At 47.5% G+C, this 16963-nt stretch overlaps 1 protein-coding gene across 1 annotated transcript; it reads right to left on the bottom strand.

Moving 5' to 3' along the window:
- Positions 1 to 12856, bottom strand: LOC128847924 (L-amino-acid oxidase-like). Its single transcript, XM_054047654.1, has 7 exons — positions 12632 to 12856; positions 11089 to 11201; positions 10146 to 10166; positions 4442 to 4595; positions 3627 to 3695; positions 2029 to 2165; positions 1 to 1188 (listed from the first exon to the last, which is right to left on the bottom strand). Exons 1-7 carry the CDS (start codon positions 12854 to 12856, stop codon positions 399 to 401), a joined length of 1509 nt encoding a protein of 502 aa, XP_053903629.1. The 3' UTR covers positions 1 to 398.
- Positions 12857 to 16963: the final 4107 nt, after the last annotated feature.

The raw sequence follows: 16963 nt of genomic DNA, 5'->3' as shown, positions 1-16963 counted from the left end.
TCTATTTATAAAGAACAGGTTAGTGCTTTGTATTTGATCAGTAATGATTTTGATTAATGAAACAAATTAATTCTGTGGAGGTTTCTATACTGTAGTAGTTTTATTTAATATTTCAAAGGAGACAGAACAAGCTCAGTTTACATATACTGGATTTGGGGCCAGATCCTCTACTGGTCTTGAGTGGTTTAGCTCTATTGACTCAATGGAAATACACCAATTTACACCAGTTGAGGATCTGTCCCTGTGAAGGAGATTATCAGTGCAGTTTCTAATTCCCTCCTCAGTGTCCAGTGCAGTTGTGCCTTCCTTAAACACCCATAAAGCAATTAAAGTCCACATTTTTGAACCCAGTCAACCCTTTCCTGCTCCTGCTCTTGTTGTTCTTGCTTCTTCTGCAGCTAATGTTTCCCCCACGACAGATAGCTATCCCTGTGGATGTTCCTTGCTGCTCTCACAGCAGATTTCACAGCAGTGTCAATCCAGGCGTGAGGCAGGGCTGTGTGTTCTCCTGCAAAGTGGGCCCTCCCTTCATTCTGAAACAAAGGCCCAGGATGGTCAGCAAACTGGTAGGGAGTGAACGAGGCAAATGCTCCCATGGAATGTTTGTCCAGATTCCATCTCTGTATCACGTGTTTATCACAGACAAACCGGAGATGGTCCTTAGATACATTGTGGATTTCTGCCAGGTCCTCCAGCACCACATCAATGCACTTCTTGTCACTCAGGGGAAGAAAGAATTCAGCGTCGTTGTTCCAGGTGTAGGAAGCCACAATCACCCCCACCCCACTAGAGAAGTTGTGGTTGGGATAGTAGATGAATCTAGAAGGACGATCTGTGATTGACGGCCCACCTCGAATCCCATCCTTCTCCCAGAACTTTTCAGTGCAGGCCAAGGCAACCTTGGTGGCACTGGCATAGTGAATGGAGCGCAGGGCATGGGTCTTATTGGAGGAAAGCGGTGGCAAAAATTTGATAAGTCTCGTGGCTTTTGCTGTGGCTGTGACAAGGACATAATCAGCCATCTCTGAGGAGGGGCTACATGTGTCGTGTGCACTATGGTACAATACTTGGACCTTGTTACCAATGTATTTTATCTGCTCTACTGTGCAGTTCAGCTGGACAACTCCAGGCATAGACCAGTAGAAGGCCAGGGGCAATTGGTCGTATCCCCCTGTGATCTCATCAAAACTGAAAGAAACAAGAAGTGATGGGTGAAAGAATTACACTAGTAGCAGAACTACAATTGCTTTTAGGTACAACAACAAAGTGGTGCCCCTTTGAAATAGGGTCTGTGTCTGAGACAGATCCTGCCTCAAAGAGTTTATGCTCCAGCTAGACAAGATAGATCAAAAAAAAAAAGTTTATTATTGTCATTTTACAGAAGGGGGAACTGAGGCTTAAGTGACACACAGACCTGGGGCCCGGAGGGGAATTTCAGCCAATGCTGGGGAATTCAGATTGTGCTGCACAGGGTGAGTCCAAATTATGGCCCAGATTAAGGAATCAAGGACTATATTGCTGACAATATGACCCATTTGATGACAGAGAGTGCTTCTCTCCGCACATTCTAACTACCGCAAGGGGTGTTTCCCATTGGTAATCTGGAGTGTCTGCCTCTATCAACTACAAGAAGAAGGATATTATTTAGTTATTTACTCACATTGCAGTCACACAAAGGGTACATCTACACTGCCGGTGCAGCAAGACTCCCAGCCTGGGTCGAGAGACTCAGGTTAGTGGGGCTCTCAGTAGCGCTATAGAAATAGCTGTGTAGACAGTGCTTTCAAGTTGCTGCTTGGGCTGGAACTTGGGCTCTCAAGCCCACCCATCTCCCAAGGCTACAGAGCCCGAGCTCCAGCCCAAGCTGCAACTTCAGAGTGCTGTCTACACAGCTATTTGTACAGTGCTAGTAAAATCCCCACTAGCCTAAGTCTCTCACCCTCTCCTAGAAGACTCACTGCCATGGGCAGCCCACTGGCAATGTAGACACCCCAAAAACCTTGCAATTTAAGTACATTCGTTTCTCACCCGTCTTCATGAAAGAAGATATTAAATTCCATGAGAGAGTTAAGAAATGACCTGTGGAATCCAGCACCCTCATTCATCAAGTCTCCAATCATCTGTACAGCCCCAAGCCTTAATTTCCCTTCTTTAATCAAGTACTCCTGGGAGTGGAGGAAAGGGAGTAAAGTTGTTCTCTCTTTAGGCACAAGAGGCACATTTATGGAGGTATCATTGGGGAAAGATTTAACTATCATGAAGAAGGAGAAGATAAAGGGTTATTTTCAAGTTTTATATGGTGATAATATTGTTGCTCCTTTTTGGTCTGAGCCATTGCCAATATTCAAGGCCTTGCTTGGTTCTTTCTGTTTGAAGGAGAGATTGATGATGTGAGTCAGGTCTTTCTTTGCTGCAATCCTGTCTATTTAAAAAGAATGGATACAAAGTCCTGTTTCCCTGAACACAGTAGAAACAGTCAACTGGAGGCAATGTCCCTGCTCAGGAATCGAAGTCTGCATTTCCAGCAAATACTGTGACCCAAAGAAGCTCTATCTTTTGTTGTCTCAAACAGCCATGTTAACCACTGCTACTCTCTTTTTCTCCTGGCTTTCTCCCCCTCTCACACACAGACTCAACTGCAAACAATCAACCACCTAACCTCTGCAATCAATCCTAGGGAAACCATCAACCCCCACTTATGATTGGCCTACCCATGCAGCTTGATAAGGCCTTGGGCAGTGGCTTCCATTGCCTCCAGCTATCTAACTCCAGAAAGGAGCTTAATTGCTTCTCCCATTTAAACTGAATGAAATGTGTTTAGCATGCCCATCAACTTTAACCAGGTCTGAGCCTAACCTATAGACTAAAGATATGTTTGATCGCCACCATTAACACCTTCCAGCATAACAATATTAAAATAATAATTGAAGGAAATATGAAATTTCTGGCACTTCTTCCTTTATTTTCCATAATCTTGGCACAAACAAAACCCTGCCCACTGAGGCTGCCAAAAGGAGAAGCTAATCCTAATAGACTGTGCAGAGCTTCATAATATGCTGTTTTCCCTCATTCCTTTATTGGTGCTTTGAATAAACGACAACCTCAACATGAAAACTGGTATCATTAGGTTTCATCAGGATAAAGAGGTGCATTTTACACCTCTCTCAGAGCCAGGGCCCGCTCTAACTTTTTTGGCGCCCAAGTAAAAAAAAAAAAGCACTGCCCCGCCAAACCAAAAACAACCCCCTGCGAGCGCCGCCACACGGAACCAAAAAAACCAACAACCCGGCGCCACCCTGCCGACCCAAAAACAACAGCCCCCCCCCCCCCCCCCCCCCCCGAGTGCCACCCCGCTGAACCAAAAAGAAAATCAATCCCCCCCGGAGCGCCACCCCGCTGAAACAAAAACAACAACAACAACAACAAATGAGCGCCACCCCGCTGAACCAAAAAAAAAACAAACGAGCGCTGCCCTGCCAAACCAAGATTGGCCGCCCCTTACAAGATGCTGCCCCAAGCACGTGCTTGGTTGGCTGGTGCCTGGAGTCGGCCCTGCTCAGAGCAATAATTTCAGACTTTCCCTAAATATTTGGCTTTAAAGGTACTTGAAGGCCCATATCCATTACCTTGGTGGAAAAGCTGTCATACCGATCCAGCAACTTTTCACAATCTGTGCTCTGGAACTTCTCTCTGGCCTGTTTTGGAACCATGCATGGAAACATTCATAGACAGAAAGAGAAATATGTTCACAAAAACACTGGACCAAATTCTGTTCTCCTATCTATCTAGGCAGATACTTACATGATATCTGCAGACTTCATAATCACTGATGGATTTTAGTCCCAAAATATTCTTTTAAGGTAGGGAAGAATCAGCTCCATTTCACAGAGCACATAGCTATAGCAGCAACTGATCCCAAAGTCCTAATGCAATGCCCTATCTACTAGACCCTAATTCCTGTGTGTATCCATGAGACCCCAGTGAATGGAACTGAGTTGCATGGCATAGTCTCCAGCCCTGCTGTAGTTAAATGGCAGGATTTGATCCCGAGTTCACTGTGTAGGAATCAAAAACAAGTGTTTCTTTTCAGAAGTGGCAAGCACCCACAGGTCCGGGGGGGGGGGGGGGGAGGGGTGAGAGATCACATGTCGTTACTCCTGATTCACATGGGTGAAAGTGAAAAGAGAACCAGGGCCAGATAATCTGCCCTGGTAAATCCCCTTCATACCACAACAAGGGGAATTCTAGCTCAGATTCTCCTAACACCGGATGTATTCTGGATTGGAATGGTGTTGAGAAGGGATGTGTTGGGAAAAGAGATGAGGAGACCAGCACATACTACAGAAGAAGAGACCCCCTGTGCTGCAGTAGAAGTTAGGGCCATTTTTCAGAATCAGGCTGGTAATTTACTTTCCTTTATACAATCGACCAATAAACAGACCTTCTGCAGAATTCCTTCATAAAGTTCCTTAGCAGATTTGCCTTTCTCTGAGGGAGCCAGAGTATAACTCAAGATATCTGGGTTCTTTTTGACATTCCCAGCTGTTGTCCTGACACCATTAACCAAATACCACGCGTTGTCATCCATCTCAGGCCTGGTCTACACTACGGGTTTAGGTCGACTTTAGCAGCGTTAAACCGAATTAAGCCTGGACACGTCCACACAACGAGGCCCTTTCTTTCGACTTAAAGGGTCCTTTAAACCGGTTTCTTTACACCACCTCCGACGAGGGGATTAGCGATAAAACCGGCCTTTGCGGGTCAGAATTGGAGTAGTGTGGACAGAATTCGACGTTATTGGCCTCCGGGAGCTATCCCACAGTGCTTCATTGTGACCGCTCTGGACAGCGCTCTCAACTCAGATGCACTGACCAGGTAGACAGGAAAAGACCCGCGAAGGTTTGAATTTCATTTCCTGTTTGCCCAGCGTGGAGAGCACAGGTGACCACGCAGAGCTCATCAGCACAGGTAACTGTCATGGAGTCCTCCCAGGATCGCAAAAGAGCTCCAGCATGGACCGAACGGGAGGTACGAGATCTGCTCGCCATATGGGGAGATGAAGCAGTGATATCTGAACTCCGTAGCAGTAAAAGAAATGGAAAAGTATTAGAAAAGATCTCCAAGGCCATGAAGGACCGAGGCCATAACAGGGACACACAGCAGTGCCGCGTGAAAATTAAGGAGCTACGGCAAGCCTACCACAAAGCCAGAGAAGCAAACGGAAGGTCCGGGGCAGAGCCGCAAACTTGCCGCTACTACGCGGAGCTGCATGCGATCCTAGGCGGTGCAGCCACCACTACCCCAACCGTGTGCTATGACTCTCTCACTGGAGAAACACACAGGGAAGACGGTTCGGGGAACGAGGAAGATGACGATGGAGGTACTGTAGGTAGCTCACAGCAGCAAGGAAGCGGAGAAACCGGTTTCCCCAACAGCCAGGATATGTTTGTGACCCTGGACCTGGAACCAGTAACCCCCGAACTCACCCAAGACCCTCAGGGCACACAGGAGACCTCTGGTGAGTGTAACTTTGTAAATATTTGTAAACATTACAAAAAAAAAGCAAGCAAGTCTGTTAACGTGTATGGGGATGGAGCGGAAATCCTCCAGGGACATCTCCAGAAAGCTCTCCTGGTTGAAATGGGGTGATTTTATTAAGGGGGACATTCAGAGGCGCCCGTTCCTGCTCTTCTGACCAGAAATGTTCCCCGCTGTTAACCACGCGGTGGGGGGGAGGGGTGAAGTGATCATCCCAGAGAATCGTGTGTGTGTGTGGGGGGAGGTGGTTTACTTGTGTTTGTGCCGCATGTTAACCGGGAAACCGCAGCCCCCTCCTTTTACATTGAAACCCCATTTTAAATGGACAACCCAATTCATCCTTGATATGGGAAATGCGCTGCTGTTTGCAACCTTTCCCGCATGTTAAGAAGGTTAAAAAAGCCAAAACACTGTGGCCTACGATGGCTGCCTGCAAGCCGAAATATGCGACCTTGTAATGAAAGAGTGTACCCATTGTTCCCTAAAATGTGTCTTTTTTAACCACCTCTCCCTTCTCCTCCACCAGCTGCAAATGTTTCTCCTTCGCAGAGGCTCGTGAACATTAGAAAGAGAAAACGTAAGACGAGGGACGAGATGTTCACGGAGCTGCAGATGTCCGCCCAGGCTGATAGAGCACAGCAGAATGCGTGGAGGCAGTCAATGTCGGAGATGAGAAAAGCCCAATATGAACGAGAGGAGAGGTGGCGGGCTGAATCGCGGGAAGAACAGAGCAAGTGGCGGGCTGAAGACGATAGGTGGCGTCAGCTTGCAGACAGACGGCAAGAGGCAATGCTCCGTCTGCTGGAGCATCAAAGTGATATGCTCGAGCGTATGGTTGAGTTGCAGGAAAGGCAGCAGGAGCAGAGACCGCCGCTACAGCCCCTGTGTAACCAACAGCCCTCCTCCCCAAGTTCCATAGCCTCCTCACCAAGACGCCCAAGAACACGGTGGGGGGGCCTCCGTCCACCCAGTCACTCCACCCCAGATGATCGCCCAAGCATCAGAAGGCTGGCCTTCAATAAGAGTTAAAGTTTTAAAATGCAGTGTGTCCTTTTCCATCCCTCCTCCCCCACCCATCCCAGCTACCTTGGCAATTATCCCCCTACCTCTGTAAGGAACTAATAAAGAATGCATGAATGTGAAAAAACAATGACTTTATTGCCTCTGCAAGCGGGAGGGGAGGGGAGGGAAGGGTGGGGTGGAGTGGTTGGTTTACAGGGAAGTAGAGTGAACCGGGTCGGGGGGGGGGGGGGTTGGAGGGTTCATCAAGGAGAAACAAACAGAAGTTTCACACAGTAGCCTGGCCAGTCACAAAACTCGTTTTCAAAGCTTCTCTGATGCGCACCGCGCCCTGCTGTGCTCCCCTAACCGCCCTGGTGTCTGGCTGCGCGTAATCAGCGGCCAGGCGAGTTGCCTCAACCTCCCACCCCGCCATAAAGGTCTCCCCCTTACTCTCACAGATATTGTGGAGCGCACAGCAAGCAGCAATAACAATGGGGATATTCTTTTCGCTGAGGTCTGAGCGAGTCAGTAAGCCGCGCCAGCACGCTTTTAAACGTCCAAATGCACATTCCACCACCATTCGGCACTTGCTCAGCCTGTAGTTGAACAGGTCCTGACTCCTGTCCAGGCTGCCTGTGTACGGCTTCATGAGCCATGGCATTAAGGGGTAGGCTGGGTCCCCAAGGATCACGATAGGCATTTCAACATCCCCAATGGTCACTTTCTGGTCCGGGAAGAAAGTCCCTTCCTCCAGCTTTCGAAACAGAGCAGAGTTCCTGAAGACGCGAGCATCATGTACCTTTCCCGGCCATCCCACGTTGATGTTGGTGAAACGTCCCTTGTGATCCACCAGGGCTTGCAGCAGCATTGAAAAGTACCCCTTGCGGTTTACGTAGTCGGTGGCTTGGTGCTCCGGTGACAAGATAGGGATATGGGTTCCGTCTATGGCCCCGCCACAGTTTGGGAATCCCATTTCAGCAAAACCATCCACTATTGACTGCACGTTGCCCAGAGTCACTACCCTTGCTATCACCAGGTCTTTCATTGCCCTGGCAAATTGGATCACAGCAGCCCCCACCGTAGATTTGCCCACTCCAAATTGATTCCCGACTGACCGGTAGCTGTCTGGCGTTGCAAGCTTCCACAGGGCTATCGCCACTCGCTTCTCAACTGTGAGGGCTGCTCTCATCTTGGTATCCTGGCGTTTCAGGGCAGGGGAAAGCAAGTCACAAAGTTCCATGAAAGTGGCCTTACGCATGCGAAAGTTTCGCAGCCACTGGGAATCGTCCCATACCTGCAGCACGATGCAATCCCACCAGTCTGTGCTTGTTTCCCGGGCCCAGAATCGGCGTTCCACGGTATCAACCTGCCCCAGTGACACCATGATTTCCACATTGCTGGGGCCTGTGCCTTGTGAGAGGTCTATGTCCATGTCAATTTCCTCATCACTCTCGTCGCCGCGCTGCAATCGCCTCCTCGCCTGGTCCGGGTTTCGCCTTGGCATGTTCTGGCTCTGCATATACTCCAGGACAATGCGCGTGGTGTTCATAGTGCTCATAATTGCCGTGGTGATCTGAGCGGGCTCCATGATCCCAGTGCTAGCTATGGCGCCTGGTCAGAAAAAAGGCGCGAAAGTAGTATCTGATGGACCAGGAGAAGGAGGGCGGGAGGGAGGGAGGGAGGGAGGGCCGAGTGACGACATGGCGTACAGGTACAGGAACAGGGAGAAACACAAACAACTGTCACACAGAATGGTCCCCCCAAAGATTAAACTGGAAACCCTGGGCTTAGCAGGCCGTTGATTTCACGGAGGAAGGGGAAGCAAATGAACACAGAACAAATCTATTTTTTACATCTTAAGGTGGCAGCCGACGCTGCAGCATGAGTGACAGCCATACCAGTACGATGACGATGGGTACCAATCATAATATACCATCATCTGCCAAAAGGCAAGGGGCTGCTGCTGTGTAGCAATGCAGCCCCACGTCTGCCAGCCCCACGTCCGCCAGCACCCAGCATCGCCCTCGGCCTCTTCTGGGTGCTTAGCAGACAATATTGGGCAATTGGCAGAAAATAGTATATTATGACTGGTAACCGTCATCATCAAAACAGTAGCATGTCTGCCCAGGTGGCCATGATTGACAGCCATACCAGTATGACGACGACGGGTACCAGTCATAATATACCATCGCCTGCAAGGGGCTGGTGCAATGCAGCCCTACGGCTGCCAGCCCCACGGCTATCACTCATGCTACACCGTCTACCGCCAAAAGGCAGTTAGCAGCTGCTGCTGTGTAGCAATGCAGTCCCACGTCTGCCGGCACCCAGAGGACATATGGTGACGGTGAGCTCAGCTGAGCTGAGCGGGCTCCATGCTTGCCGTGGTATGTTGTCTGCACAGGTAACCCAGGTAAAAAGGCGCGAATCTATTGTCTGCCGTTGCTGTGACGAGGGGGGAGGGGCCTGACGACATGTACCCAGAACCGCCCGCGACACTGTTTTGCATCATCCGGGCATTGGGATCTCAACCCAGAATTCAAAGAAAAGGCGCGAACCGCTTCTCGGCTTGAGCTGTGGCGCAAACGTAGTATCTGACGGCCTAGGGGAAGGAGGGAGGGGGGCCGAGTGACGACATGGCGTACAGGCACAGGGAATTAAAATAAAGAACGGTGGCTGTGCATCAGGGAGAGACACAAACAACTGTCACAGACTGGTCCCCCCCAAAGATTAAACTGAAAACCCTGGGTTTAGCAGGCCGTTGATTTGACGGAGGGAGGGGGAAGCAAATGAATACAGAGAAAATCTATTTTTTTACATCTTAAGACGACGGTGCAGCGTGACTGATAGCCCTCGGCATCTTTCTGGGTGCTTGGCAGCAAATACGGGGCGGTGTATGACGATGGTCTTCAGGCCTATTGCACGAGCTGCTGCTCAGGGAAGACTCTGCTAACGTGCGATGACCCGACTTGTAATAGGCCGGCTAACAGTCATAATACACCATTTACTGCCAAAAGGCAAGCCCCACGGCTGCCAGCACCCAGATCGCCGATGAAGGCTACCAGTCTACTGCACCGTCTACCGCCAAAAGGCAGTTAGCAGCTGCTGCTGTGTAGCAATGCAGTCCCACGTCTGCCGGCACCCAGAGGACATATGGTGATGGTGAGCTCAGCTGTGCTGAGCGGGATCCATGTTGTCTGCACAGGTAACCCAGGTAACCCAGGTAAAAAGGCGCGAATCTATTGTCTGCCGTTGCTGTGATGGGGGAGGGAGGGGCCTGACGACATGTACCCAGAACCGCCCGCGACACTGTTTTGCATCATCCGGGCATTGGGATCTCAACCCAGAATTCCAAGGGGCGGCAGAGACTGCGGGAACTGTGGGATAGCTGTGGGATAGCTACCCATAGTGCAATGCTCCGGAAGTCGACGCTAGCCTCGTACTGTGGACGCGGTCCGCCGACTAGAGCACCTAGAGCATTTTATTGTGTGGACACACACAATCGGCTGTATACAACCGATTTCAATAAAACCGGCTTCTATAAATTCGAACTAATTTCGTAGTGTAGACATACCCTCAGAGAACTTGTTTAGCGTTAGCGTAATTGCCTAATAAATTGACGAACAATACTGCAAAAGAAAGAAAGGGGAGAGAAAGGGGGAAAAGACAGAGTCAAAAATAAGAAAATAAATTATACTCTCTACTGGGTATACAAATAATACAGTTGTAAGTATGTTATTTATGTCATTCCCTTATTGAACTTTCCTGATTCCAGCTAATGTTATTAATGCTGTAGGAATATGATAGATAGATCTAGATCCTGATCCTGATGTAAACTGATGTAGTTCCATTGACTACAAGGGGGCTACCAGCTATATAGTAGCTGAGGGCTTGGCATATTGACTGGTAACCACAGATGTTGACTATAATAATCTCATCTAGTTGTTCTGCTTCTAAATTGTAGTCTCAGTTCATGGTAGTTTCCTTTGTAGTTAGGGTATATTTATGATACAGCTTTTTGTGTTTGTTTGTTTGTTTGTTTGTTTGTTTTAATAAGCTTTTGTTCCATATAATTGTGCTGAAAAAGATTCTATTCTATGCTATTCTATTCTATTCTTGTTCTTATACTTCCTCACAAAACAATTGGGTGCAGTGTTTTATGAAACAATGCAACTCATTTCAAATCACTTTGGCTAATGAAGAGCCCATATCTATTGTCTGGCTTTCTTTTGACTCAGGGCCTGATACAACTTCCATTAATGTAAATTGGAATTATTCCATTGGTTTCATGGAAGTTCGACCATGCACTCACAAGCCGCCAGTTCCATAACGAGGCCCTAATCCTGAAAACACTTATTGCTCAGTTCATTGTTTACTATTTGCCATAATCCTACCCAGGTCATTGAGACTAATTACGGCAGGAAATATTACATCTAGCAGCAAGTTCTTTTAGGATGTTTGATCTTATCCCTAACCATAGCAGAATTCTGCAAAACTGGGTTGTTCCTTTACCAAACAACTTACATGGCTGAGGAGTAGAAACTGTATTACCTGTGGGTGCTTGGCAAACGCATGGCTCCCAACTCCACATACCAATCTTGTGTCTCATCTCGATAGGTCCTGACTCGTCCTCCCACACGACCACTGGCTTCCAGAACTGTAACCTAGGAACAAGCATGGAACATCATTTCCACTCACTTATGTGGCAGATGCACAATTTTAGGCACAAAGGACAAAACTTTCAAACCTTGGTGACTAAAATTAGGTAACTGAATCTATATTCAGGCACCTAAATAAGTGTTCTGATGGCTCTGCACCCACCAGTTCCTAACATTATGTACATTGTACCTCTGAAAATTGCACCCTTTTAAGGTGGGATTTTCAAAAGCACTCCATCTTGGTTGAACTGCACCCACTGCAGTCAATGGGAGCAGAGTGATGCCAACTCTGAGTGCATCTGAAAATCTGAGAGCCAGTTCTACACTACCAGGGTTTGTCGGCCTAGCTGTGTTTGTCAGGGGTACGAAAAACCACACACCCCAGGCAACGTAAGTATGCTGGCAAAACCCGCAGTGTAAACATAGCTAGAACAACACAAGAGTGCTTCTGTTGACACAACTAACGCCATTTGGGGAGGTGGAGTACCATACTGACAGAAAAAACTCTTTCTGTCAGCATAAGCTACATCTAACCTAGGCGGCTCTGCTGGAATAGCTAACCTGGCAAAGGTCTGAGCCTTACATGTCGGCATAAGGATTTTGAGGGAAGATTTTCTCAAGCTGCATTTAACTATTATTGTGCTTTTGAAAACCTTCCTGTAAGTGCTTAACTTTAAGCACCCAAGTTTGTACATTTTGCCTGTAAGTTTTCCAAAGCATCAGGGTCCTCAGAATTCACAAATAACTGGGACTGGGATTTTCAACTCCTTAGGTTTCTACGCACATCCTGGCCTTAAAGAAAAATGGATTTATGTGGGAGTTAAATAGCTCATAAGTCTTGCACTGACTCCTCTGTAAACAGGGATGAAAATCATTTAAAGGTATGTCTCCACGGGGCTGAAATTCACCCCTGTTATTTCTGGCCTGAAAAGAACATAAAAAGAAGGCAGACTGAAGGCTACCAATAGCATATCAATGTTCACATGCTTAGATTTCTGTGAGAGAATGTATGCTCCGTACGGATATTGACATTTCAAAGTATATTCCTGTGACTTGCCACTTTCGAATGGATAGGGTAATTTTGAAACTGTAGCTTTTGGGGGATTTGTTCCTTTTCCTATTTCTTAACGATAGTTACTGTAACTCCTCCAGCTTTTAATTAATGAAGGTTCAGGGAAATGTTCCAAGACAGAAATGGGAAGAGGGAGCCTAAATCCTATTGAAATACAATGGGAGTTGGGCACCTAAAGTCCCATTATTGCCTTTGAAAAATCTCTTCCTTTGTTAATGAGCCTTTTCTTTCTTTCTTTCTTAGTTCTTGTGAATTCCCCTTGTTTCATTTTAACCTTTATTCCTCAGAAAAGAAATAATGAAAAATACTCAAGCCAGCACTGACTCCCTGCCTTGCTCTGACATCTCTCTGTGCATAGAATTACCATGTGACCGGCATCTCTGAGCAGTTTGGCAGCAGTGAGTCCACTTATGCCTGCCCCTACAATGACCACCTCCACTGGATGAGCTGCCTTTCCAAGCCCATTTTCGGCAATCTTCACCAGCTCATCGTAGTCAGGATCATCAAGGCAAGGTTCAGGAAATCTAGAGAAACTCTCAGACCATAGTACAGCCACAAGGAGAAACAGCCTGGAAAGCGCTGGGGACATATGGACAAAGAGAAGTGAGGTGTAGTTAATGAATGATGCAGTCAGGGAAGCAAATAAATTTTCTGAAACCCAGATGGCAGGTGGCATCCCTGAAATGACACCAATCAGCCCACAGCAGAGCTAAAATCCATACAAGGGTGTGCAGCAAACCAGCCTTGAGTATTGCTAGATGATACATAAGAGCAAACCAGCTCCTAACATTACCAGAATACAAAGACGATCATTTTAAGGTATGTCTACACCGGAGATGGATGTGTCATTTCCAGCTTGAGTAGACAGACCTGTGCTCCCTCTTATTGAGCTAGCATGCTAAAGATAGAATGGTATCCACAGCAGTGGCAGCATGGGATGGGGAGGAGTATATTCCTAGGATCTTGGACAGAATCATGTTAGGGGCAGGTACTCCTTCCTGCTGCTCACACCCCACCATGGTTACCCTCAGATTATGAGATCTTTGGGAAATGGGCTGTCACTTAAAACATCTTTGCACAGTGCATAGCACAATGAAGGTGAGAGGCCTGGGTGAGACCTCTTGGATCCACCACACATGGAGTCGTCGACAGCCTAGATAGAGAAGCTCAAATATGTAACTCATCGCTGGTAGAGTGTCTGTCAGTCCCACCCGTGATGTGCCATACCTCACCCCTAGGGACAGGGTAGCAACCTGGGGAGAGGAGCTGCAATGTAATAAACATAATGGGCAAGAGTTTCAGAAGTGATGTTGTGTGACATCAGCATGGGACACTTGAAAGGGGCACATTTTCAGATAACAGGTGTCCAGCCTTTTCTGAAAAATGAAGCCCCTTTAAGATGCCTCAACTGGGGCACACTGAAATTGCTCTTTACCCTGTAGCTAAACCACAAGACATGGGCTTGATGCAGGAATTAGAAGATGAAATTCTATGTTTTGAATTAGGTAGGTGTCAGACTAGAAGGTCACAATGGTCCCCTCTGGACTTAGGGTCTGTGAAATAATAAGGCATGCAAAATCACTAGCCATTGTTAAAAGTCTTGGCCCAATAGACACAAAATCTTTGTTAACTTTAAGGTCTTGTCCAAATTGCAGATCTTTTCCCAAAAAATTCAGACTAGTTTCAAAATCAGTTGGAGCCACAGGGCTGATAAGTTTGTTGTTGGCCATAATCATATTTACAATCAGTTTAAATAATTTGACTATCAGGATGCTTAAGTAAACCAACTATAAGAATGAATCTGGCTGCTTGAGTCTTGTCTACATTGTGGTTCTAACTAGTTTCAAACTGATTTTAAAACCAGTTTGAATCTTTTAATACATTTCCCCAGTGTGGACAAGATTGTAGTGAAGGGTGCTACTTAACTGTAAAGTTCAAAAGTATTTATAACAAGGAATATTAAAGACATTTAAATAAAACTTTAAGGCACACTCGGTGAGATTTTCAAAAGGGCTCAGTGTTGACCTAAATTTGCACCCAATAAAGTCATTGAATCTCCACACTGCTACAGTGCTTTTACTCGATTGGCTATTTTGGAAATATTGGTGATTAGACCTCTCTGTGCTCCTCAAATAAATTTATTTTTCTAGAAATGCCCTGAGAAACAGCAGGGTAGATCAGAGCCCATTCAGAACAATCCTTTAAACTATACACAGATTCACCAGCAATGCATATAAATTCAGTTCACAGTGAAGAAAAACACAGTTCAAGAGTTTCCAGTTTCAGGCGGAAGCTATTACCCAAAGAACCACAGAATAAGATTTTTTTTTCTCTTCTCTTCTCTTCTCTTCTCTTCTCTTCTCTTCTCTTCTCAGACAGGCACCAGTTTCACTCAAGAAACTAAACAGTACCAAAAATTTCCTTTGAAAAAAGAAGAACAGGAGTACTTGTGGCACCTTAGAGACTAACAAATTTATTAGAGCATAAGCTTTCGTGGACTACAGCCCACTTCTTCGGATGCATATAAGTGGGCTGTAGTCCACGAAAGCTTATGCTCTAATAAATTTGTTAGTCTCTAAGGTGCCACAAGTACTCCTGTTCTTCTTTTTGCGGATACAGACTAACACGGCTGTTACTCTGAAACTTGTCAAACATTTCCTTTGGACAACGTAACTTGCTTTAAACCCTGATCCTACAAGCCTGACTCACATGAGGAATCTCATGGAACCATTGTTGGCATTGGAACAGTTGTAAGTGGGACCCGCCAGCATATTATTGGATGGCGCTTTCTCAGAGGGTTACACGGTATTAACAGCAATCGATTCATGTAAAGTCCTACAGTCTAATCCTTCTGCCATTGAAGTTAAAAGCAAAATTGCCATTGCTTTCAATCATTCAGGATCAAGCCCTTAGTGTGACCAAATTTTTCCATAAAATACCCACAAAGGCGGGTATGCATCCTCTTTTTAAAAAATCACATTGCCACCAAGAGGGCGTGATCCAAGGCTCATTGAAATCAGTGGGAATCAACTTCAAGGCAGCAGAAAGGGGCACTGAAAAACAAAGCCCAAGACATATTCATCTAAATAAAAGTGAAAAAAAGTGAGAGGTTAAAAGAAAGAGAAAGATGCAAAACAAGAAAGCAGCTGAAGATGGACTAACACACATCCTTTCCTAGCCCCAAAGCAATTATCCCAGTGCAGCAGTTTCACTTACAGAATCTGTCCATGTTTCCACCAGCAGCTCTTGTCATCTAGTGAGCACTTTCATGGGGCTCCACGCGCTGCCTCTGCCCGAGCACCGCCTCTACACTCGCATTGGCTGGGAACTGGCCAATAGGAGCTGGGGGTGCAGTGCCCCCGCCCACTAGTGCCAACCTGCTAGCTGCTTTCAGGGCACATGCAACGCAGTGTCAGGAGAAGCAGGCAGTCTGCCTTAGCCCCGCTGTGCCGCTGACCAGGAGCCGCCTGAGGTAAACCCATGTCCCAACCCCAAGCCCCAACCCCCTGCCTCAGCCCTGAACCTCCCCACCAAACCCGGAGCCCCTCCTGCACCCCAAAGCCCTCATCCCCAGCCCCACCCCAGAGCCCACACCCCTAGCCCAGAGACCATACCCCCTCCTGCACCCCAGCTCTCTGCCCCAGCCCTGGGTCCCCAAAACCTGGAGCCCCCTCCTGAACCCCAAGCTCCTCATCCCTGGCCCCACCCCAGAGCCCAGACCCCTAGCCCAGAGCCCCTACTCTCCCCCACACTCCAACCCCCTGCCTCAACCTGCAGCCCCCTCCCACATTCCGAATCCCTCAGCCCCACCCTCAGCCTGGAACCCCCTCCTGCACCTCAAACTCCTCATCCCCAGCCCCACCACAGAGCCTGCACCCCCAGCTGGAGGCCTCACCCCCTCCCTCACCCCAAGCCCCTGCCCCAGCCCAGTGAAAGTGAGTGAGGGTGGGCAGAGCGAGCCACTGAGGGAGGGGGGATGTAATGAGTTGGGGGGGGTGAGGCCTCGGGGAAGGGGCAGGTCTGACATAACCCTCTGGTGTTATCTGGACCAGTGATCTGCTAGGTCACTCCAATCCTTGACTCTGGGAGCCAGTCTTACCCTGTTATGCTGTGAGAACCCCCACTCCTGGGCTGTTTATGCACAGCCTCTGGCATGTAAGCTGCTCCTTGGATTGTGCAACCGAATGACACTAGCCAATATCTCTGGTCCCAGACACAACTCTAGGAACCTCTGTCTTGCAGTGTCCAGTAATGCCCACTGGACACTGCAAGTTATATGAGTTCGTCAATTTAACAAGGAAATTGATATGTACCAAGCTTGTTATCCCAAGGGGAGCCTCTGACGTCAAACCAAATGCACTGCTTCAGGTAGAATAAACAAACAGATGTATTAGCTATAAAGATACATTTTAAGTGATTATAAGTCAAAACATAACAAGTCAGATTTGGTCAAATGAAATAAAAGCAAAACGCATTCTAACCTGATCTTAACACTTTCAGTGTCTTTACAAACTTAGATGCTTCTCACCACAGGCTAGCTGGTTGCTCTTCAGCCAGATTCTCCCCTTTGATCAGCGCTTCAGTCGCCTGGTGGTGTCTGTAGGTGTAGGTGAAAGAGAGAAGAAGAGCATGGCAAATGTCTCTTCCTTTTATCATGACCTTTCCTCCCTCTTGGCTTTGCCCTACCCTCCACCCC

This window comes from Malaclemys terrapin, chromosome 13 (assembly GCF_027887155.1).
Source record: "Malaclemys terrapin pileata isolate rMalTer1 chromosome 13, rMalTer1.hap1, whole genome shotgun sequence".
Classification (NCBI taxonomy): domain Eukaryota; kingdom Metazoa; phylum Chordata; order Testudines; family Emydidae; genus Malaclemys; species Malaclemys terrapin.
Note: the sequence above shows the minus strand (reverse complement) of the source record. Positions and strands in the feature narration are given on the sequence as shown.